At 41.8% G+C, this 25721-nt stretch overlaps 1 protein-coding gene across 6 annotated transcripts in view; it reads right to left on the bottom strand.

Annotated features, from left to right (window-relative positions):
* Positions 1 to 25721, bottom strand: part of LOC111080946 (gamma-aminobutyric acid receptor subunit beta-like) — a 243795-nt gene that overhangs the window by 193802 nt on the left and 24272 nt on the right. For 4 of the 6 annotated variants that reach the window (XM_041595391.1, XM_041595390.1, XM_041595395.1 and 1 more), the window contains exon 2: positions 23334 to 23431. In XM_041595391.1, the coding sequence (XP_041451325.1) occupies positions 23334 to 23431 (98 nt within the window). Of the gene's footprint in view, positions 1 to 463; positions 891 to 23333; positions 23432 to 25721 lie in introns of those variants that run through there. The other 2 variants (XM_041595394.1, XM_041595392.1) reach the window with 2 other exon arrangements.

Here is a 25721-nt window from a genome sequence, read left to right on the forward strand (position 1 = left end):
TTGTATACTCATGGCAATTGTCCTCCGTCCCGACGCTTTAGAAGAATATCGCGTGATTCTACATTATCTCCAACAATTACCACTGCGACTTTATTGATAGTTGGAGCATTGAATTGTCTTGCATGGCCTCCAACTGGTCTTTTGTCTGCTCTGATAATGATTTTGTGGTTGTCAGAATGCATTGTATCCAATGCGTCTTTGAAAAATCTGACCAATTCATTATGCTTATGCAGAAGATTTTGCAATTGGTGTAACATTTCACGTTTAGTCGCAGTAAAAATTTCTCTGCGCCTATCTAGTTCTATTGATGAATCTCCCACGAAATAGATCTGAAAGAACTTATGATCTTCGTTTGGTGATAAAAAGGCGCCCGCTCGATGGTGAATTGGCCCTTTAATCTGAATGTTAAAAAGCCATTTCAAACAAAAATAAAAATGAGAATAGTTCATGTTGGTTTAATTACCTTATAACTCGGATTGTATCCTGGTTGATCAACAAATTTTGCTCCAAATGACGCCATTTAAAAGCATCCGTTGTTTGTATTTCCATAGAGAAGCGAATACAATGGCTGTGGCGGATGAGTCAAAGCGGGAAATTTTACCTTTCCACCAGCGCAGCATATGCCGGGGGTTTCCGATTGAAACCTCAATGCATTGCAATGCTGGTATACTACAGACAATAAACAGATATCAACGCAGCAAAGATCTTGGTAGGCTATTGCGCAATCATATTCAAAAGCAGCGCGATTCAACTTTACGGGTCGAATTTAGGTGGTAACTGTGCAGCGCGAACCTGTGCAATATGGACACGTCTCCATTCATTTACTTCTGCACGTTCCTCTTGCGTTAGATTAATAGATACATTCCGATTACTCTTTTCACGACGTGTACGTCGTCCAAGGTTTGATCGTCTAAAAGCAGGCATATTATAAATCAATTGATGAATAATATCTGGAGTTTATAACTAATCTTCGACTACGACAATTGCCTCTTCTCCTACGTAGCAGACATTAGTCAATCAAATAACTCAATTGATTAATAACTCATCTTCACCTATGACAATTGGCTATTCGCCTACTTCCATAAAAAAAAAAAAAATAAAAAAGTTTTTCTGAAATTTTGTTTCGTACAAACGATTGGCAAATACGAACAACCTAACAAAATTTGAGCCAAATCGGCCCAGAAGTTCTAAAACTCAATCGATGGTTTTTTTTTTACGTAGGAACATTCTTCTGGCAAATCCGAACAACTGAATAAAAATTTTAACCAAACCTGACCAGCCGTTCTCACATGATGATGCACTATACATTTGTATCTCTCCATTTTAATTCCCATACTCAAAAAGAGTTAAGGGGTATATTAGATTTGTGGTAAAAGTGGATGTGTGTAACGCAGAGAAGGAAACGTTACCGACCTTATAAAGTATATAAATTCTTGATCAGCATTAATAGCAAAGTCGATATAGCCATGTCTGTCTGTCCGTTCTTCGGTCCGTCTTGTTTGTCGCCTCCAGCTATAAGGGCAACCAACTGTCCAGCTGCTCGTGTCTCGCTCGCCCCCCCGCCCCCACAAGGCGACGGCGGCCTTAAAGACGTAAACTGAGCCGTATCGTAGGATGCCATCTACCCGCCGATCTAATCGTCGCATAATATAGCCAGAATGAGAAATTAATTTCGTGCCCCCACCTCCCACAAGTGACCCGCTACTCCCGCTCGCACACTCTGCCGTTCAGTGCGCGAGTGCCCTAGCGGTATAAAAAGCTACTGTAATTTAGTGAAATATACATTGAGTAGATAACAATTATGTAAAATTTAAAATTTTTTAAAATTCTACATAAATTTTAAGAACCAAAAAGTTTATGTTTATGCTGTCGGGTAAAGGGTGCGTCACTAGAAGCGACTCACACGTTCCTTCTCGTTTGGTATCTGATCATGTTCTTTTGGCTTTAAATGTTTTTGACAGTTACTTTTTTTTATACCTAATCTAAGGTACATAAGTATCTGTTCAGGTCGAATTTTGACCTTTATGTTTTCACAACTGCTGGTCCCCACAAAATAGATATTGTGTTACTACAAGTTCTTAAACAATAAGGACCCATTTTGTTTGCAACACAATAAAAGTAATAATAATATTTTTAAATTAATTTAAGTTGTCATTCGCATCAGATTCTCTTATGAGATTCCACACATAGTCGCCCAATATGTTCTGATTCCAAACACCTTGATATCGTCATTACATAGATTTTAATTGTTGGTGAAATCTTTCTCAGTGTTTATCAGTGATGTCCCCTAGGTTTGGCGGGAAAAAAGTCTAAGTGGGAGTAAAGGAAATGGATTTTTAGTGACATATTTGCCCCGATTTTTTCATAATTAATATAATCATCAAAATTGCTGTTACCAAGAAAGTTGGTTGTTACAAGTCGGAATGAGTTCCAGGCTGCTTTTTCATTCCTAGATAAAATATTTAAAAATATTTAATCTTTAAGCAGTTTTTATACCCGTACTCAAACTAGAGTGAAGGGGTAAATTAAATTTTTGGTAAAAGTTGATGTGTGCAACGCAGACAAGGAAAAGTTTCCGACCCCATCAAAAATATATACAGGGGTGCCACAGAAATCACTAGTGAAATGGGAAACCGCGCAGAGGGCTTCTGCTTAAAAATTTCCGCCGTGCCACAGAATTCCGAGCGATTTCGTTTTTCTTAGCATTGTCACAAACCAAATTCGAACTAAGGCTAGGGTTGTCACCTTTCAAGATTAATTCGAATAGGGTTCATTTTGCAGTTTTATTGATTTTATCATATCAAGACAATTGGTTTTTATTTTTTATTTTATGATATAAAATAATTGATTTTTCAAAGCTGTACTTTTAAAATTTCAAATCAAAAAAACATTCCATATCGTGCGAGTCAAACAAAACAATGTACTCGGCAACTCTAGCAGTTGTGTGGAAACTCTCCGTGCATGGCAGCAATCAGCTGTTTAAAAAAAACAGACATCTGAATTTTATGGTAAACTTAATTAATATGCTTTTACCGAGACTGTTGGCCATCGAAGAACTACGGAGGCAACATATTAGAATACAAACCTTGCAGCGCAGGCTTCTCAGATGCGCATCGGACTCGTTTTCACGTTCAGACGATCCGTATGTGGTTTTTGTGATTGTCTTCTCAAACTACTGCTGATTTAATTCATTAAAACTACCAGTTTTTGGTATAATGATCGCTATGCTTCTATTTGTGCTGCCATGGGTCTGCACTTAGCCGAACAGGGGTTTTTTACATAAATGCAATGGCAATAATGTGTAGAAATGGTTAGTTAGTTCTGTTTTGGCACTTTGAAGCCACCTGTTAGAACTACAAATGACTACAAATGTTTTCACTATTCGAACAAAAAGTATGCACAAGTTTGACGTAAAGGAAGTTTTACTGCAATAAGCTATTTTTTGTAATGCTTAATTGAAGAAAAACAGAATGCTTTCAATATAATTAATATTAAATATCTTGCTCCGAATTCGGCTTAAAAAAGGTGGCATTACTGTATTAACTTCGAAAGTCCGAATCGCCCTAGGTGGCCACCTCGGACTGCCGCGGATTGAGCGTGGAATCGTTAAGTAAAAATTCAGTCAGCGTATTGGATAGTGATTAACTAAAATGCTTATTTTCGGCTAAGCGCCGGCCCATGGCAGCACATAGAGTAGTTGAGCATCTCTTAATGTAATGTCTCTCTTTATAACCGTTTGTTTGCTTGTACTTATGCTCTTGCTGGTGCCTTTCTCTTTCTCGGCTTTCGTCAGCCGCTGTGGGGGAGGCTCATCAGAAAAGGCAGAATACATTTCAAAATCTATCATTGTCGTAAATAAACGTATCGTCGGTTGGCACAGTGACCTGACTGCCATATCATTACAATTTAACTCTATCAAACCTCTTGTTCTCGCTTAAGCACGGTCCGATTCGGTTCCGCCTGTTGTTCATTTCCGCGCCATAATCCTCCCACTCGCCTTGCATGGAAAATAAAGCATACATAATATAATCGAACAAACTGTGTCTTGATTTCAATTTTATTTCCATTTCGATCTAAATCTACGCTATTGAAAAAGCTCAATAGCTCATCGAAATTTGAACTATTTTTATACCCGTACTTAAAAGGAGTTAAAGGGTATATTAAATGTGTGGTAAAAGTGGATGTGTGTAACGCAGAGAAGGAAACGTTTGATCAACGTATTCTTGATCAGCATTAATAGCAGAGTCGATATAGCTATGTCTGTCTGGTTTATCGCCAGACAGTTGCTTCAGTTGCTTCCCCCAGCTCCTCCGGTGCTGCTGACGCTACTTATTCTCTTTCTCGCCCGCACACACTCTGCCCTATGCAGTGCGCGACCTTTAGCAGAGAAGACGCAGAATCAACATTGTAGATGTATAATCTACATTTCAGATGTAAATTAAACATGTAAGATGTAGATGTAGATAACAGATGTAGCAAAAGAATGTAAAATGTAAAATTTTTTTAAATTCTGCATAAATCATAAGCTCACAAAAGTATATACTGACTGAGTGCGGGTATAAAAGTAGAGTCGCGTCCAAAGTAGCGACTCACACATTCCTTCTCGTTTTTATTATCAATCTGGAGCTTATGTGAAGGCGTTAAAATGGGGCGAGACAACGTTCTCTGGGTGCGTATATTTTTTACATATTTTTGCTACCTACATCTGTCATCATTTAACATCTACAATTTAGATTCTGCATCTTCTCCGCGAACTGCACACGTCAGAGTGTGTGCGAGCGAGAAAGATAATAATTAGTAGCTTAAGCGCTTATAGGGGAGGGGTAAACAACTTCATTTTGGCTATAATAAAAATCTGAAACCAGATTCGGCAATCTGATAGATATGGTCTTCTTTACGATCCAGTATTTTCCGTTTTCTTTTATCTACAACATTTTTGATGCCACAGATTTTCGTTCTTTGTGAGAGTGGAAGGGGCGGGGCGAAATTAATAAATAAACTTGTAGCAGTGTGATATCAGATGAGTCTCGAAACAAAATTTGGTTGCTCTAGCTCCTATAGTCTCTGAGATCTAGGCGACAAGCAAGACGGACGGACAGACGGACAGAATTTGCTTTATCCACTTGGCTATTGGTGCTGATCAAGAATATATATACTTTATGGGGTCGAAAACGTTTCTTTCTCGGCGCTACATAAATCCTGTTAAGCGAGAAATACTCTTCGAGTACGGGTATAATAATACACGTTGATCCGCACCCATCAAACTCACTACCTTTACCCAACGTAATCCCCAAAAGATCAACCATATCTGCGATTCTGTTCGTCATGGTCTACAATAAGTTATCAGACTTCATAGCTCGACACAATGAAAACAACTTTAACGCGTACGCCGACGACGTTTTTCTTATAAATAATTTCAACGAAATACAAATACATAAATTACAACTTAGAAAACATATCACACTATAGTGGCAACTGGGGCTCATGCTCATAGGCACTCTTATCCCAATAAAAATGCCAACACTTTCACATCTGTCAAAAACAAAATTGCTCCTGCACCATAGGTTGCAACAACCTTCAAGTCCCCAGAGTATCTTCCGTTACGGCATGAACCTAAATGGCAGCGCCAATAACCTTTGCGCCTAACAGCACCGAAACTAACATAAGCACAACAAAGAGTTAAGCCGGGCGAATGTCATAAAAGGGGTTAAGATCGAAAGGTTAAGCTGGGTGAATGGCAGAAAAAGACGAGAAACGAAAAAGAGCGGTATAGAGATCACTTCATTATCATTTGTAAACTTAAATAATCATAATTATCCACCAGAAACACCTGTGACTAAGGACCATTGAATTACTGATCGATCGACTACAAGAGACTTATTAAACGTACGGCCTCAGACTTGCAGGCGTTGCCCGGCGCGGCAATAATCTTCTTTGCAAATTTTACGAATAGCTATGAACAACAAATACAAATGGAATACACAAATAAATACACTCCACTAAAACTAAACATAATAAAATGTCAAGCCTCAAATTCAATTGGAACACATACACATTGCAAAAGCAACCATCATAGCCAAAATAGAATACGGTTTGTTCTTTTACGGTCACTCACCCAAAAGCATGTTAAACAAACTAAAACACCATTCAAAACCGCAATACATCTAGCTCTTGGAGCTTAACACTCCACCCCCATTTATAACTTGCTTTACGAAGCTCATATTCCAACTATCAAACTAAAACGAGACCTCCAAGCAGCCAAACTCTACAAAAACCTTACTAATTCTAAAAACACACCAATCTACAAATTTATTAAACACCGAAAACTACAAAAGAAAAGCCCACCCATTATAGACCGCATAAAAAATAATCAAATACAAACCCCTCTAGAAGCGATCGAACACTTTATGAACAAAAGAGGTAAATTCGTCATCTGTTCTAACTCTCTGGCAGCAATAGACTCCATTAAAAACACAAACAAAAACAGTTTCTTCCCAAACAAAGCAGGAAATTAATAAGCCGATCAAGCTAAATATATACCTAAAAGCAGATATCACGACAAGACAAAAACTAAACCTTACACACTGTAGTCAAGGTACCGAAACATAAATTTGGATAAATTAAGCAGTCGCGACTACTTTGGCTCCTGACACCAAAAGCTTAGCAGACTGGATCAATCAAAACTAATCCGGCTTTGGCTGGGCCACACCAATCTGATCCATACCCATTACCTTAACAGTAATCAACCACCATTCTGCCGTTTTTTTTTCCAAGATAGAAACACTACCACATCCCACCTACTTAATTCTTTGTCCAGCTCTCATTCATATCAAACAGTCTGTTTCACTACTCGACAAAATCAAACTTTTTTTTATCACGGAACCAAGTCGATTTTTATTTTCTGATAGACTTATGGCTTTACAATTTTTTAATGAACTATGGTTTTTTTTTGTATTATATTTATGAAAAAACAGAGGTTGGAACGTTGCTAAGGTCCAATTTTCAGAATGACAAAGCTCATGATAACCAGGTTTAAGATACTTTGGTTTCTACCTCTGAAAAAAGCATTAAAATATCATTTTAAAAATTCTTCAAAAAAAGTTCTGCCGTAAAAAAAATATCACTAAGCATGTTTAAGGCCCAAAATCTATCAAAAAAAGTTGGTTTGGCTCGAAGCGGAAAAACTGTGTCGGGTAGTGTTATTCATCTGTAGCCATTTGTAGCTATTTTCCACAACACTTTAATGAGTGGGGAACTTTTAAATTCCACTTTTGATCTCCTTTCAGACGGAGCACTGTGCTTAACTCTAGAAGTCCAGTGCCTCTTGAAAGACCAGTACCCTCGTCTTCCATCTCGGTGCACTAGCCAATTTTCCAAAGTTAAATTTTAAACAATTTTAATTGAAGACCTATTGCATTTGAGGTATGGTTAAGATTTCGGACCGAAGCGAAGGTTCGGGACGCAAAAAGTGGCATGAAGGTGCACAAGGCCGTGCCAAGACAAATTTGCGACAAAAAAAGTTGTAAAGCTCCGATTGTATTACAAATTTTTTTTGGATGGAAATAAAATAAAATAAGTTTTTTAACGAATTCCGTTTATTGAAATTCGTCCTCTTTCACCTCTCTCTTTACAGGAATTCCTTCCTTTTAGATCTGACGGTAAATGTTCGATAAGCGATAAGCTACGAAAAAAAAAACCGATAACGGACCGCGATTTGTCAAGAATTTACGTGCAGAAAGTATTTGGTTGTCGGACATCGTTCTTTTTGAATTGAATTTCAAAGGTTCATATTTGCCAATACAAAATGTATACATAATCATAGGCTGCGATGCCAACGCTTACTACAACCAATGGAGAGCTCCGATTCAAATGTGAGGGGTGAGTTAATTTTCAGCTTCAACTCTAACCTGGTAACACGATTTTGCCTCAAGGAACCAAACAAACTTTTTTCTGAAATATTTGGGTCTTAGAAATTGTTTGATGATATTTTTTTTTTCTATGGCAGAACTTTTTTTTAAGAATTCTTAAAAACTGTTATTTTTTTCAGAGGTAGATCTTCTTTTCTTTACACAACTTAAGAATTTTACATCGGGTTTTAAAAAATTTTCCATTCTGAAAAGCAAATTGATGCAGCTAGAAATTAAATAAAAGAACTTTGTGGTTTTAGCTTACCGTCTGGGAAATATAAAGCTTTCAACTGCAAAATTGATTATAATAGTCGACACAAAATTTCCGCTGTAGCCCAAAATGATTTTGGGATTTAAATTTTTTGAAAGAATTGTGATTTCTTTTATGGTTTAGTTTTTTTTTAAAGAATTTTTTTAAATCTTGTATTTTTTCATGTTTTTTTTCATTGGTTGTGCTTCTATTTTTCAAATAACTTAAGTATCTTATATCTGGTTGCATAGAACTTTGCAGTTCTGAAAAGCTGACAAATGCAGCTATAAGTCCGGCTCAGACACTTTGTAGATGCAGCTTAACGCCTGAAAGGTATTAAACGTACAAATTCAAATTTCATCATCTTTTTTGCGGTATCGCGTCGTTTAAGATGTTGTTCATTAAGTGGTGAAGCTATAATTCGTAAACCAAAACTAAACGAGAAGGAACGTGTGAGTCGCTATTTGGGACGCGACTCTACTTATACCCGTACTCAGTCAGTATATACATTTTTAAGCATAATTTTTTAGAATTTTAGAATTAAAAAAACAAATTTTACATTTTACATTTTTTTGCTACATATGCTATCTAAATCTCATCTACAATGTATATTCTACATCTAGCATATAGATTGTACATGTACCATTTAGATTCTACATCTCCTCCGCTAGGGGTTGCTCGCGCACTGAACGAGGCAGAGTGTGCGAGCGAGAAAGAGACTGAGTAGAGAAAGACTGTCGCTACTGGCAGGTGAAGTGGCTTGTAGCGTCGAAGATTAGTTATATTTCACCCGAAAGCAGGCTACAGTAACTGTATCTAAATGTATCTCAGGTTGGGGGTGAAAGAGAACATTTTTGGCTCAAGAGCATCAGGCGGGAGTGTGGCCACCAACGAAACAGTAAGGCGAAAGGCACTTCGGTTTCGGATTGGGAATCGTGGGTTTCTTGACGTTGGTCGAGAGTTGCTCGGTCTGTCGAGTTTTACCAACGCATGGAGCTAGACGCAGAATTTTACCAAGTCGGGAAGTGCATAAATCATACCTATACATATATATAAATATCGCGGTAGAAAAAAAGGAAAAAAAAAACCGTGTGTTTGTGCCAGACCTCGAGGACCACAGTTATAGGCCGAAAAGGGCCAGTTCCCGATCATCCGCTGATTAGCGTTGTGCACAGGGGTGAGTAAAGGGCTGCCAAGCAGGCGGTGTATGTGCGTATGGGCCTATAGGTATATGTATGTATGTACATATATACTCATACAGGTGCCGAGGCCGCCAGCGCAAAACGGACGAGACAAGTCGCCGTCAGACCGACCAGAGGCTGCGGCTGCATCATTCCTTTTATCGGCGGTACCTTTCCTACGCATAGTCGTTGGCGTTATTCTGTCCATCATCAGGCCAAGACGGAGGTGGAGCGGAAGACGCCGTGGAAGCGAGAAGGGCCCAGGCTCTATGGGGAGGGGGCACACCTAAAGCCATAATTACTCAAACATATAGATAAAGACCTCAATTTTTGTAGTATTTAAGTATTAACCTATATATCTTTTCATATTTATAAGTAGTTAAATATTTTTTTTTTTTTTTGGAAAATTTTTTTTTCTTGTACCTATGTATATTCGTAGTGCATAAGTAGCCACATACAAGGGTAGAGTAGGGAGAATGGGAGAGGAGTAACTGCGCGCAGAGTGCAACGGCCGCGAGAGCGCTGACGTAGGTTTCCACCAAAGTAGCGGGATCAACGGGAGAGCGGGAATAGACGCCTAGAAAAAAAAACTTGCCCGCGCGAATACGCAGATGCACGCATAAAACGGAGAAGCGAAGCAAGGAACGAGCCGGTGTCCAGACCCATATCTCTTTAGGGCATTGCGAGGTACGGTGGCTAATGGGGGAGACCAAGGTATGCCAAGTTTAGGCTGGGTTTGGCTTTGTTCGATTTTTTTTCTTCTATTCTTAATTTCAGCGAACCAGCAATACCCGAGGAAAGCGCTTTCATCGAAGTATTGGAATGGGTGAGTGCAAAAATTAAATGTTAAATTATTATTGCCCAAGCCAGGTCCCATAAGCATACCCTTACCCCAATGACCTTGCAGGGTACTACGTAGAGGAAGAACACAGAAGAAGAACATTCTCTTATACAGTATAAGACCGAACAGATCGAGAGCGGCCTTCTGTCTCTCTCGGGAATTACGAACCTTATGCTTGCACAGTGGTGCCGGTCAGCGACGAACATGCGTCGAAATTTCCAATAACGTTTTATATTTTCGTTTTGCTTGCGGGGAGGGGAAATAAATAGCATTTAATTACCAGCGCATCCAAAGCGTTTGGTTGCCTTGTTTGTAGTATAAGTAAAAATGTTTAGCCCTAAGAAATCGTCATTAAAGTTATTTGTTTGTCGTTTGTAAAATTATGAATTTCTAGTGTCTTATTATGCGGTGACCATGCCGGGGGGATGAAGGTAGTAATGGGAGTGTTTAGGAGGCTGTGAAGGCTTTCCGTAAGGGATCACCGGACGAGACGGGAGTGGTGATCATGGTAGGGTGAGCATACGGGGTCAAAACGACATCGTGACCCGAGTCTGTACATGTGTATGCATCCGTGTGTGTGGTTGGGTGTAGATTGGCTCGTCATTGTGTTTGTACCCAATATATCTCTTGCACGTGAATTTTTTAATAGAGTGACTGTATCGGTGTGAATATTGTTGGAGTAGAGCCGTGTCCCGTCCGATTTTAAGGGATAACCCACCCATTTCTTGCCGATGAGATGGAAGCCGGAACAAGCACGTGCCCGGACGGGAACCGAACCACCACCTGCTCAGCCTTTTGGGAAAAAGGGTCCTCGAGATAGATCCAATATGCTACAGTTATTTTATTATTTGGCGCCCAACGTGGGGCCCGAGTTGTCATATTCGACAACCAACCGGCAAGGCCCAAATGTTTTAAAAAATATTCTTGAATGTAGTGTCACCTTACATTTAAAATCTATATTGGGTCAAACGTGGTGTTTGTCTACCTTGTCCTTGTTGTTGTTTCCGGTTAGGATTTCCGATCAGGAAAATGGAGAGAGATGCTTCAAGAAGGGGAAAGAGAGGTTAGTGGGCGTGGGCATACCCCATACTCGTTAAGCTGTGTGTCTGCTATCGCCGGATGGAAACGTGGTACCAAACTACGATCTACCGCGAAATGGCGTGATCGCCGGTAGCTGCGAGTATGGATTGTGTTCTGTGTCGTATATGTATTGAGTAAATGTAGCACACGGAAAAGGCCAGCATACGTATCGATAGAGATACACCCCATTATTGGTTTTATTTTCTTTGGGGCATGGTCCTAGCAGCTATTTGAATTTTGTTTTGATTTATATTATTTGAGCAATTTTTTTTTTTTTCTGTTGTTATATTCTTATGTATTTTATTTATTTTCTTTATATTTATTTATTTATTATTATTATTCTATACTTATTTATATACATACCAAGCTTTTTTTGTTGCTTTACATATTTATATTTTATTTGATAAGTTCAATTTAGTAGTTGTTGCTAGAAAATAGTTTGGGGGAAGTAGGAGTCTGCCATATTCCTAGGAAAGAATGCCCGTATTTGGCAGCTGCGAGAATTTAGCAAACGAAGAAGTTCAAACCAGAAAGTGTCTGATTTGCCATTCTCAGGTCGAATTTTTGGCACAACTTCTCACTACTTCTTGTGGTCACTACTTTCATAGGGCCTGCTTCAGTACTAGAGTAGGTAGTGAGAAGGCTTGTCCCGTGTGCAAAAGGTCCTTCCAGACCTCGACGTCGAGTCTTATAGACGACACAGTTGGTAACACCTCCGAAAACATAGAAGAGCCAATTATGCCGGACACAAGAAGAAGAGCCAATTTGGCTACGCCACAGGGAGCGTCACCTTCTGGTACAGCCAATCCCCCGCAAAGTAGGGAAGCTGGTCAACAAGTGGTGGTATCGGCTCCGACTAGTAGTGATCTGCAGAGAACCATAGCCGAGGCCATGGCTGCTGCATCCGTTCGCCAATCGGAAATGTTTGCTCAAGGCTCGTTGAGGCAAACGGAGATGTTAAGCCAGGCAATCGCGACTGGGTTTCAGGGGATTCTCACCGCTCTCACGGGCCAATTGGCAAATGCGGCGTATCTTTCCCCTAGGGATCCCCAAGCCGAAGAAACCGCGGTACCACAGCCAACACCTTTGCCTTCACAGGGACTCGAGTCAGGCAGCCGAAGCTCGGCCATGAGTGTGGACATTCGACCAGAGCGGGTTAGCCAGATTTTGCTCAATTGGAAGCTTAGGTTCTCTGGGCGGGCTGGACTATCTGTCGATGATTTCATTTATCGGGTAGAGGCACTCACTGCCCAAACATTAGACGGAAATTTTGAACTGCTTTCGAGTGCCAGTGACTGGTATTGGCGCTACAATAAGAGTGTAAGGACGATCAGTTGGGTCGACCTCAAAGCTGCATTGTTGATACAGTTTAAGGATGAGAAGACAGACGTCTACATTCGAGCTGCAATAGACCGAAGGAAGCAGAAGGAGAACGAATCTTTTGATGTGTTCTATGAAGCTATTGTCCAATTGGCAGATACGTTGTCAACGCCCTTGCAGGAATCTTCCCTGATGGAGTCACTCCGGTCCAATTTATTGCCGGAGATTCAACACGAGCTCCTGTACGAAAAGATATTTAGTATTGCACAGTTAAGGCACTTGGTGAAGACCCGAGAGTTGTTCATGCAAACGGTTGGCAAGGATCCGGTGACTAGGCTTCGTCCAGCACCAAGACGGTTAGTTCACGCTGTGGAAAGCCCAGTGCAAGATGAGTCGGAGGAAAGTGATCTGGAAATAGCAGCTTTTAATTTAGTTTTTTGGAATTGCCGGGGTAATGGTCATCGCTTTCAGGATTGTGTAGCAGAGCGACGGGTGTTTTGCTATGGTTGTGGTCTTCCAGACACCTACAAGCCGTCGTGCCAAAAGTGCCAGGTCCCAAAAAACACCCAAGGGCGTGCACCTCTGAAAAGTGCACGCAGACCGACAGCGTCCAAAGCGACGAACACCGAGGAGGTTCAGTAGAGGCTACCACGCAGCCCACTAAAGAATCCAACGGGCAAATAGATAATATAATAGATAGTAATGTACGCGTAGATAATAAGGAAATACCACGGGCAGTTCAGGAAGGATCCAACCGAAAGATGCGAGCTAAACTGCGCCGGGACGAATTTGTTAAAAATCTAAGGCTAGAGAGAAAAGCCATAATAACTTCAATAATATCAGAGGATCTAAGACCATATGCAGAGGTCACCTTGTTAGACAGGAAGCTAGTTGGTTTGATGGATACAGGGGCATCCATTAGTTGTATTGGCGGAGCGTTGGCCATGGAGCTGCTTGAAAGTCAAATTCAGTTTAAACCCATGGCGTCGACAGTTCAGACCGCAGGAGGGCAGGCTCAGGATGTGGTTGGGAAGCTAAAAACGGAAGTTGACTATAAAGTTGTGACCAGGGTGATAACTTTATATCTAGTTCCAACCCTAACTCAACCTCTGTACTTGGGCATTAACTTTTGGACCGACTTCGGGCTATTGCCAATCGGGTTGCATCAACAAAGAGGGCCTAGAGACACAAGAAACAATTGTGACGAGGTGAGCAAGCCAGACGAACAACGTTCGTTATCGGAGGGGCAACGAGAACAACTGAATAAAGTTATACAGTGTTTTCCGTCGTTCGCAGGCAAGGGCTTAGGTAAGACCACTTTGTTGTCCCACACCATAGATGTAGGAGAGGCAAGGCCCGTTAAGCAAAACCACTATCCAGTGTCCCCAGCTATCGAGAAATTGATGTATGAAGAGGTAGATCGTATGCTTGCGCTAGGGGTCATCGAAGAATCCAACAGCGCGTGGTCCTGTCCGGTAGTACTTGTCCGGAAGCCGGGAAAAGTTCGTCTTTGTGTAGACAGTCGCAAGGTGAACGAGGTAACTCGGAAAGACGCTTATCTAATGCCAATCATAGATGGGATACTAAGCCGGTTGCCCAAGGCAGAATACATCACCAGCCTAGATCTCAAAGATACCTAACCATCTACTATGTCAAAGCTGATGGACCGCATCATTCCAGCACATCTTCGGAATGAAGTTTTTATATACTTGGATGACCTGCTTATAGTGTCAGACACCCTAGAAAGACATCTGAGCGTGCTAAAGGTATTAGCCGAGAAGTTGTCGGAGGCAGGGCTGACCTTGAATATACAGAAGAGCAAGTTCTGTGTGCCAGAAGTCCATTACCTGGGACATATCGTGGGCCACGGGACTATAGGGATGGGTCTGGACAAGATAGAGGCGATTAAGGAATATCCTGCTCCGAAGTCGGTAAAGCAAGTGCGTCGATTTTTGGGTATGACGGGATGGTACCACACATTTATAAAGAATTTTGCTGCCATTGCGTCTCCGCTGACGGACACTTTAAAACAGAAGCGCCAGTTCATTTGGTCCGATGAGGCAGAGGCAGCATTCACCGCTTTGAAGAATGCTATGTGTGAAGCGCCCGTCTTACACACCCCGAATTTTGAAAAACCATTCTATATCCATTGCTACGCCAGTCATACAGGTGTAGGAGGGGTGCTGATGCAGGTCAACGACGAGGGCGATGAAGTTCCCATTGCGTTCATGTCGCTCAAACTAAATAAGTGCCAACGTACTTATTCGGTGAAAAAAAAGGAATGTTTGGCCGCTATCCTAAGTGTTAAGAAATTTCGCGCCTATGTGGAAGGACATCAGTTTACGGTGATAACCGACCATGATTCTTTGAAGTGGCTGATGTCCCAATCAGATTTAAGTAGCAGATTGGCCCGATGGGCCTTGAAGCTTCAGAGGTATTCTTTTAATATTAGCCACCGAAAAGGTTCTCGAAACATTGTTCCAGACGCCTTGTCGCGGGTCTTTTCCCCAGATCTGGCAGCAATCGAACCCGGAGAAAAGATCGAGTTAGAGTCAGAACACTTTAATTCGTCGGTGTACGTTGCTCTTCGGGCTAAAGTCACCGATAACCAAGCTCAAATGCCAGACGTAAAGGTGATAGGCAATCACATATATCGTCGCATCGAGCATGTGACAGGCGAAAGGGTACAGACGAATTGTGCTGGAAACTTTGGGTGCCCAAAGGTCTCGTAAATAAATCACGGAGGCATAAATAAAACGCTTGAAAAATTTCGGCGCCACTATTATTGGCCGACGTTCCTAAAGGATGTTAAGGATTTCATTAACGGGTGTGAAATCTGTAAGTGCACTAAGTACCCAAATAGACCATTAAGACCACCTCTGGCGAAAACAGGAGAAACCGAGCGTCTCTTTCAGAAGCTTTACGTAGACTTCCTAGGACCTTATCCTAGAAGCCGCAGTGGGAATATAGGGATATTTTTGGTGTTGGATCGCTTTTCCAAATTTCCCTTTATTAAACCAGTTAAAAAGTTTACCGCGGATGCCATTATACCATTTCTTGAGGAACAATTGTTTCACTGTTTTGGAGTGCCTGAAAAGCTAGTCTCGGACAACGGCGTCCAGTTTAAATCCCATGCTTTTAACGCTTTACTGCAGAAATATGGCATACAGCACGCTTACACAGCAGTTTATGCACCGCAAGCAAACGCGTCCGAGCGAGTGAACCGATCAATTCTAGCAGCTATCAAAGCCTATATAAATACTGATCAAGCTAACTGGGATGAGCAGCTGAGCAGTATAGCTTGTGCTTTAAGATCGGCGGTGCACAGTGCCGTAAAAGCGAGTCCGTATCAGCTTGCGTTTGGACAACAGATGGTTACGAATGGTACCACATATCAGCTGTTACGGCAGCTGGAGTTGTTAGAGGATCGCTGGGTGCAGTTTTCTCGGGACGACTCGTTCGACCTGATGCGTAGCACGGCAAAAGATGCGATGAGGGCTCAGCACGAGCGGAATGAAAGGACGTACAATCTGCTAAGTAGAGATTAGCAGATTCCTTCACTGTTGGACAGGAAGTATATCGGCGCAATTTTCAACAAAGCAATTTCGTGAAAGGGTTTAATGCTAAGTTGGCTCAAACTTTTGTGAAGTCTCGTGTAAGTCGAAGATTGGGTCAAGCCTACTACGAGTTAGAAGACTTGCAGGGACGTTTGATCGGGAATTTTCATGCAAAAGACATCAAACAGTAGGCTCCAAGGATAGCAGTTGATCGCTCCAAGCTGGAATCACCCTTTTGTGCTGTTGGCCTCAAAGTGCGATTTTGGTAGGGGGGATTTGAAGTGGCTTGTAGCGTCGAAGATTAGTTATATTTCACCCGAAAGCAGGCTACAGTAACTGTATCTAAATGTATCTCAGGTTGGGGGTGAAAGAGAACATTTTTGGCTCAAGAGCATCAGGCGGGAGTGTGGCCACCAACGAAACAGTAAGGCGAAAGGCACTTCGGTTTCGGATTGGGAATCGTGGGTTTCTTGACGTTGGTCGAGAGTTGCTCGGTCTGTCGAGTTTTACCAACGCATGGAGCTAGACGCAGAATTTTACCAAGTCGGGAAGTGCATAAGTCATACCTATACATATATATATTAATATCGCGGTAGAAAAAAAGGAAAAAAAAAACCGTGTGTTTGTGCCAGACCTCGAGGACCACAGTTATAGGCCGAAAAGGGCCAGTTCCCGATCATCCGCTGATTAACGTTGTGCACAGGGGTGAGTAAAGGGCTGCCAAGCAGGCGGTGTATGTGCGTATGGGCCTATAGGTATATGTATGTATGTATATACTCATACAGGTGCCGAGGCCGCCAGCGCAAAACGGACGAGACAAGTCGCCGTCAGACCGACCAGAGGCTGCGGCTGCATCATTCCTTTTATCGGCGGTACCTTTCCTACGCATAGTCGTTGGCGTTATTCTGTCCATCATCAGGCCAAGACGGAGGTGGAGCGGAAGACGCCGTGGAAGCGAGAAGGGCCCAGGCTCTATGGGGAGGGGGCACACCTAAAGCCATAATTACTCAAACATATAGATAAAGACCTCAATTTTTGTAGTATTTAAGTATTAACCTATATATCTTTTCATATTTATAAGTAGTTAAATATTTTTTTTTTTTGGAAAATTTTTTTTTCTTGTACCTATGTATATTCGTAGTGCATAAGTAGCCACATACAAGGGTAGAGTAGGGAGAATGGGAGAGGAGTAACTGCGCGCAGAGTGCAACGGCCGCGAGAGCGCTGACGTAGGTTTCCACCAAAGTAGCGGGATCAACGGGAGAGCGGGAATAGACGCCTAGAAAAAAAAACTTGCCCGCGCGAATACGCAGATGCACGCATAAAACGGAGAAGCGAAGCAAGGAACGAGCCGGTGTCCAGACCCATATCTCTTTAGGGCATTGCGAGGTACGGTGGCTAATGGGGGAGACCAAGGTATGCCAAGTTTAGGCTGGGTTTGGCTTTGTTCGATTTTTTTTCTTCTATTCTCAATTTCAGCGAACCAGCAATACCCGAGGAAAGCGCTTTCATCGAAGTATTGGAATGGGTGAGTGCAAAAATTAAATGTTAAATTATTATTGCCCAAGCCAGGTCCCATAAGCATACCCTTACCCCAATGACCTTGCAGGGTACTACGTAGAGGAAGAACACAGAAGAAGAACATTCTCTTATACAGTATAAGACCGAACAGATCGAGAGCGGCCTTCTGTCTCTCTCGGGAATTACGAACCTTATGCTTGCACAGTGGTGCCGGTCAGCGACGAACATGCGTCGAAATTTCCAATAACGTTTTATATTTTCGTTTTGCTTGCGGGGAGGGGAATTAAATAGAATTTAATTACCAGCGCATCCAAAGCGTTTGGTTGCCTTGTTTGTAGTATAAGTAAAAATGCTTAGCCCTAAGAAATCGACATTAAAGTTATTTGTTTGTCGTTTGTAAAATTATGAATTTCTAGTGTCTTATTATGCGGGGACCATGCCGGGGGGATGAAGGTAGTAATGGGAGTGTTTAGGAGGCTGTGAAGGCTTTCCGTAAGGGATCACCTAACGAGACGGGAGTGGTGATCATGGTAGGGTGGGCATACGGGGTCAAAACGACATCGTGACCCGAGTCTGTACGTGTGTATGCATCCGTGTGTGTGGTTGGGTGTAGATTGGCTCGTCATTGTGTTTGTACCCAATATATCTCTTGCACGTGAATTTTTTAATAGAGTGACTGTATCGGTGTGAATATTGTTGGAGTAGAGCCGTGTCCCGTCCGATTTTTAGGGATAACCCCCCCATTTCTTGCCGATGAGACGGAAGCCGGAACAAGCACGTGCCCGGACGGGCCTTTTGCCTTTTGGGAAAAAGGGTCCTCGAGATAGATCCAATATGCTACACAGGAAGGGCGGGAAAACAACTAAAAATCAATTTCTTCCTTCTGGCTATAATTATGATCTGATCTGATTCAGATTCGGCAAACAGGTAGATATGGTCATTATCTACGATACTGCTTTTTAGTTTTATCGTATCTTTTAAAATGTGCCTGCCAAAGATTTTCGTTCTTTGTGTGGGCGGAAGGGGGCGGGGCGAAATTTTGAAATACACTTGTAGCAGTGCGATGTCACATGAGTCCGGCAACCAAATTTGGTTGCCCTAACTCTTATAGTCTCTGAGATCCAGGCGCTCAACAAGACGGACGGACAGACAGACATGGCTATATCGACTCGGCTATTGATGCTGATCAAGAATATATATACTTTATGGGGTCGGAAACGTTTCCTTCTCTGCGTTACACACATCCACTTTTACCACAAATCTAATATACCCCTAAACTCTTTTTTGAGTACGGGTATAAAAAAAAATTGTACATATTACATTTGTTTGCTACATCTGCTATCTACATCTACAATGTATATTATACATCTAATATGTAGATTGTACATTGTAGTGAACCCATGCATGTACATATGTAACACTCTGTTATATATATAAATACATATATAAGCGCATACATATGAGCAGTGACATAAACAACTTATGTTTATGTTACGCAGTCCTTTTGCACAGCATCGATCTACGACTTGAACGCAGATCGGTCAGCTACCAAAACTGCTGAGCAGGCTGTTGAGCTATTGAGATTTTTCAATAGCGTAGAGTTAAATCGACAATTTGTACTTTGATTAATTCACAACACAGTTTGTTTGATTATGTTAGTTTTCTTTATTTGCCATGCAAGGCGACTGGGAATAGTATGGGCAAGAGTTAGCAACAGGCGGACCCGTGGTGGACCGTGTTGAAGCGAGAAAAAAAATGGGTTTTTGTATAAAAAGTAGTAACGATATAGCAGGTCACTGTGCCAACCGACGATACGTTGTGTTTTTGATGAGGCTAGATTTCGAAGTGTCTCTGTTGCGCAGACGAGCCTCCCTCACAGCCTTCGTCGGCTGACGATTTTCGGGAAGGGGCAAATGACTCAAGAGCGCAGAGTCAGGTAGGCAATGTTGTGCATAAGAGCTTAGCTCTGCTCTCTTTGCGCTGCCATGGGCCGGCGCTTAGCCGAACATTCTCCCCCCGTTGAAGAGCACGGGTCTTCGACATCCCTCTTTGGCAGTATACACAGCTTTGCGATAGCCCTCGTGTGCTCCCAATAGCCGTTTTGAGCTCAGCTACGCTGGAAACGCCATCTCTGCCGGCGATCAGTTTCGTCACCCTTCCCAGCGGCCACTTAAGGGGAGGCAAGTTCTCGTTCTTTACGAGGACCACGTCGCCGACGCTGAGGTTAGGCTGCTCAGTCCTCCATTTTGCCCTCTCCTGCAGAAGCGTGAGTTACTCCTCTCGCCAGCGGGACCAGAAAGTCTGCTGCAGGAAGTTGACCTGCTGCCAGCGATCAAGACGATTGTATTTGTATTTATTTCATAAGGTTCAACTATGAGCAGTTAAACTAACAAAATTATAACATAATATGATTAGGACAAGAACCTGGATTATCAGACTATGGATATTATCCTGACCCAATAGGACTAATTTTTTGGCAAAATAGCCGCTATGGTCCGGCTCACAGCAAGTTGTGGTCAGGAAATAACCTATTGCCTATTAAGTTAATTAATTTAAGCTATTTGTTAACAACGATTTTACCTTAATAGAACTAGTGTCGAAGGAAAACAGATGGAAGAAAGTATTATAGTTACGGCAAAGGCTACGGAAAGATTCATGGTCAGAGTAATTAGAAAGACAGACTTGAAGATGAAGCGGAAAGTAATGCCTAGTCGGGCGGGAAGGGACAGAAATGCTAATAAGGCTACTGAGGGCACTGGAATCAACCTCACCAGCAAGAAGTTTGTGAAGAAAAAGCACTCCATGGCAAATCCTACGGCTTTCAAGAGAGCGGATATCGAGGAGCCGGATCCTACTCTCATAAGAAGGAAGATGTCTAGAGGGGTCCCAATTAAGGCCACGAAGTGCAAAAAGGATAAACTGTTTTTGAACAGACTCAATCATATCCTTATATTTTTAATAATGCGGAGACCAAACGCAGGAACCGTATTCAAGGATAGGTCGGACAAGGGATACATATAAAAGTTTAGTGGTATAGGAGTCGGTGAACTCCTTAGACCATCTTTTGATAAAGCCCAGGACGCCTCTGGCTTTATTCGAAATAGCGGTTATGTGTGAGTTATAACACAGGTTAGGTACAAAGATTATTCCAAAGTCAGTAATTTTGTAAAGGCGGTTTAAAGAACAGCTATGGATATTATAGTCAAAGAGGTAAGGCTTGCTGCGATGGAATGTCATGACGTAACATTTGGAAATGTTAAGGGGAAGCATGTAAGCATGTTTATTAAGCATCAGTTTTTGAGGGCGTCAAGATCAGATTGGAGACATAACGGGGACATGGGGTCGCTATAGGAGAAACATAACTTCACATCGTCCGCAAACATAAGTACTCGGGAATGAGTTAAGACTTGGGGAAGATCATTGATGAATAAATTAAACAACAGAGGGCCAAGATGGCTACCTTGAGGAACCCCCGACGATACAGAGAGAGGCTTAGAAAGAGAGTTATTGAAACAGACACGCTGAGATCGATTACAAAGGTATGCATTAAATCAGAAAAGAAGTTTAGGCAGAAACCCTAGGAGAGATAATTTATGAATAAGCAGATTATGATTCACTGAATCAAAGGCTTTACTAAAGTCAGTATAGACTACGTCAGTTTGCGACTGCTTAGCGAAACCCTCATGCACGAAAGTGGAGAATTCCAGGAGGTTAGATGAAATAGACCGACGTTTTACAAATCCATGCTGCGATTCAGAGAATAATGAACAACAAAAGTGTTGAAGCTGGGAAGTAATTATTTTTTCGAAGAGTTTGGGAATGGCGGATAAATTGGAGATCCCACGGTAATTTGAAACATCCGATTTAGAGCCCTTTTTATGAATGGGAATAATATATGACTCTTTCCAGACAGTGGAAAAATCGCCGAGCTCGAGAGATAGGTTAAACAGTTTAAGGAGGGGCACGCAGAGAGAATCTGCACAAAGTTTAAGGACAGCACTAGGAACCATATCGGGGCCATATCGGTAGAAAAAGAAAATTTACATGACTTTAAATTAATTAAGAGGTCATTATAGTCGATGAAGGGGGGATAGATACAGTTAGAACTATTCATGTGGAAAGGATAAGATTGATTGGGACGAAGTATGTCAGAAGAAGCCAGAATAGAGGGATGGTTATAAGAGGGAGCTGAGTAGCAGAGTTGAAAAAATGAAGCAAAAAGATTAGCAACATCACAATCATTATCAGCCTGGCTGCCGTTAAAAGAAAAAGATGACGGAAATTGGGAAGAGTTACGTTTCGAGTTGACAAACCTAAAAAATTGCTTGGGATCACGCTTAAAGCTAAGTCTACATTTGGACAGGTAGTCATTATAACATGTTTTATTAAATAAAAGAAATTTACTCTTAGCGATTGAGTACTTAGAGAAGTCAGATTGCGAACCAGTTCTTTTGAACCTTTTATAAAAGCGAGATTTAATATTCCGAAGGTTTATCAAACGCGGGGTGAACCAAATAGGGCCACTAACATGACGCGAAGGTGAAATTAAAGGTACATAGGTATTAAAGACATTAAACAAGGAACAATAAAATGCATTTGTAGCCGGCTCAATTTCATGAAAGTTTTCGAGAAATTACCACTCAATCTGAGAATCAATCAATTCAGTGTTATGACCAGACTCTCGTTTGCCTGATACAGAACGATTGGAATTCTATGTCCCTCCGTAGAGACCTTAGGCAAATGTATTGCTGGTTCGCGTGATCTTCCTTTCTCAAAAAAGATCACCCCCAATTGCACTTCTCATGTAAAAGGGTCCCTCTGACTCGACACAACGCGGTTTGTTTATCCCCGGATACCTGGTGACTTGGCTACACAATTGACAAAACGGAGTTGCACCCGATCAGCGGAGCGAATGTAGGTGGCTTGATTGCTGGGTGGAGTGGTCGGGGGGGACTCTCTGGCATCAGCTAGCGTATCAGCCTGGGGGGGTTCTTGACACCTCCACTCAACACACCTACACAACATATTATCAAGAGTCCCGTAAAGCCCATCGGACTTTACAAGCAGCACGACAATAAATAAAAGTGGCGAAGAAAGAATTACACAGTGACTCGGACCATACCGCTTGCAATTACCTAGGTGTTATGGTAACGCTCTTGCCTCTATACCCACCCTACCTATGATCTTCCGCTGGCAACGATTATAGAAAGATCCCAAAGCGGTTACAACACTTTAATTACCCTCTTATACCCATCTAGGAAAACCGATCACACGTTTCACTCCATTCTTAATTGTTATTTACTTCAACATAATTATTTCCAAGCTTTTCCATTGAACGTTAATACTAAGTGCTATTTATATGCACGACATTGTAAACTACATTACAGTTACTGATAGAAGAGCAAAAAGCAAAACAAAACGAATTTCTTAGCTCTTGCGCATATATGTATGTAGGTATGTACTAACTAATTGGTCTCGCGCCGAATATGCGAAGAGAAAGGGAATTGCTTAAATGATAGTCGCATGACTGATAAGCATTATGATAGAATATGCTTAATCTCGATGTCTTTCATGTTTTAGTTTCTTTTCTCTTTTTCACGCTTTACTTTTCTTTCTAATCTTTTGGTGGCACTACATATAAATAAACAAGGTAAATATAGGGCATATGTAACTTACATTCAATGCTGAATTGCATATTATTAACTCCCAGTTCATGTCCGCCGAAGACCTTCGTCGTTGCGAGGAGCAGGTTTGGTATTTCTTCCGTTTTTGCACTAATTCAAAAAATATGGGTTATTTATATGAGGCACCAATCAATTTCAGAAATGTTTAACCAACTTGCGCGTTTGAAACCTTTTCCATTTCATTTTTTTTTTCTTCTCTCGCTTCCTTCTGTTTTTATGTTTTTACATTACGTTAATTCGGTCTGTTTAAACAGACAAACCAAAAGAGAAAACAAAAGTCAACTAAATCTGCTGCCCTTGTCCAACCGACTTTGGAATACCCTTTTTTTTCTCATCTACGAAAACTACAGAACTCTCTAAGTTTGCCCAATATTCCAATCGCGTAGGTGGGGCTCTTTCAACTTCTGTGGATATTGGAGACCTCGCCGTTTTCGCCTTAGACTTCTGCCGCACCCTCTGCCGGCTGTTAGTATGGTTTTGCAAATCCTCCGGCCTTCCAGTAGTATGGTTGCCTCGATCTTTGGCTTGGTGCAGGAAAGCTCGGAGTGAGACCTGTTGCCCAGCGTTATTGCCAATGCTACGAAAATATGTTTGGCCGCTGTCGCCTCGGTTTATTGACCTGTCGTTTTGCCGGCGTATTTGTTTCCTCTCTGCTATTCCTTTGCACGCCAAGATCGGAGACACTCGCGTCGGAGATTATGGTTCGCTTTTCTCTGGGCCTAATACAACCTCGAGAAAGCGATTGCCTATGTTAGGAAAATTTGCACATGGGTTTAAGCTGCCTAGTTTTTGCACAAAAGGGACACTCACCATCAAAATATGTATGGGCACTGATTTTAATTTAATTCACTTGGGTTCTTTTGCCGTTTAATCGAGAAAATGACCACTGATGGTTCGAAATTATTCGGATTATACGTTGTTTGAACAAAACGTTGCGGAAACAATTCCTGGAGGCTGCACGATTGTACGTTTGCACCTTTGAGTGGTTTGAACAGAAAAGAATGAGGGTCAGCCTTCTGCAGCGATATCAGAGCGGGAGAGAGAGAGACGTAAATTTTTTTTTGACATTCCTCTTTCTCTTCTAGTCTTACGTTGCTTTGCGTAACTTGCAAGCTCTACTCTTAACGACATTTCCCACAACTCCCAACATTCCTATGTAAATTCATAACTACATTTTACATTCTACATCCCTGCAAAACTGTTCACTACATCAGGCACGTAAAATCTGCTTTCCTGAAGCAAAAAATAGACGGTGGCTTAACGGGAGATTCGATGGGATCAGAGGAGGGCAACTGCACGGAAATTTCAAGTGTGGGTATTCTGGGAAAGATAGAGGAGACCCTCTGCAGACCATGGTATTCGTTACGTCGGAAGAACACACGAGATCAAGAAGCCTACCCAAGTTATTGGATATAGCATTGACCTTACCAAACGGTGTATCCGACAATGAATTAACAAAATCATGCTGAATAGATGGGAACATCAGCTTAGAGTCCACAGAAGGAGACCATGAGATCTTAGGTAGGCTAAAGTCTCCAAGGACTATAAGACGATCAGAGTCATTAAGTTGGGACGTAAGCATATAATTGGAGAATTCGGAGGACGGCGGAATGTAAGAGCAGGATATAAAGAAATTAGAAGAGGGCCAGCAAAGCTTAACAACAATAATTTCAATGTTATTATGCCCTTCGACGTGAAACATTTGGGAAGCTATGTCCGAACGAACAGCAATCAGGACACCGCCACCACGAGATGGTGTCAATGAGAATCGCAGAGTCATAAATAGAGGAGTTGAGCCAGGTTTCGGAAAAAGCGATTACATCAGTCTCGAAAGATGCACTGTCAGTATATAGCTTGTTAAGCTTACTGCCCAAGCCACGCGCATTCTGATAGGTTATCTTAAGGGAAAGAGGCGAAATTAGTTTTTTGAGGCTGGGGGTAAAGTTGCCGGAGATGGAGTTGGACGGACAGAAGTTAAAGCAGTCGGAGATGGTAAACACATGACAGATAGTATGTTCAGGCCAGAAAGAGGGGTCGAGCACACTACTGACATGTTTGTCAGGAACGAGTATTATGAAGGAAGATATGTTGCGTTTAACTTTAAAGTCAAATTTAGTGACAACAAGACCTGAACAATCATCAATTTCAAGCTTAGAAAAGATAAAGTCCCTGACCAGGACATCCGTAGCCGATGCCATCAGTCGAGAAACGAAAATAGATTTTAGTGGGGCGACAGCAGTTAGGATAGAAGGAGGGATGGCAGAACTATTGTGTAGAACCGGCGGACCAGATTCAACCCGAAGGGCAGAATCGGCAGATGATGGGCCATATTCTGGGTTGGCGATGGATGCCGAGGCAGATGGAGCCTCCACATCCATGC

The sequence above is a fragment of the Drosophila obscura genome, unplaced genomic scaffold (genome assembly GCF_018151105.1).
Source record: "Drosophila obscura isolate BZ-5 IFL unplaced genomic scaffold, ASM1815110v1 contig_58, whole genome shotgun sequence".
NCBI classification, from domain to species: Eukaryota; Metazoa; Arthropoda; class Insecta; order Diptera; family Drosophilidae; genus Drosophila; species Drosophila obscura.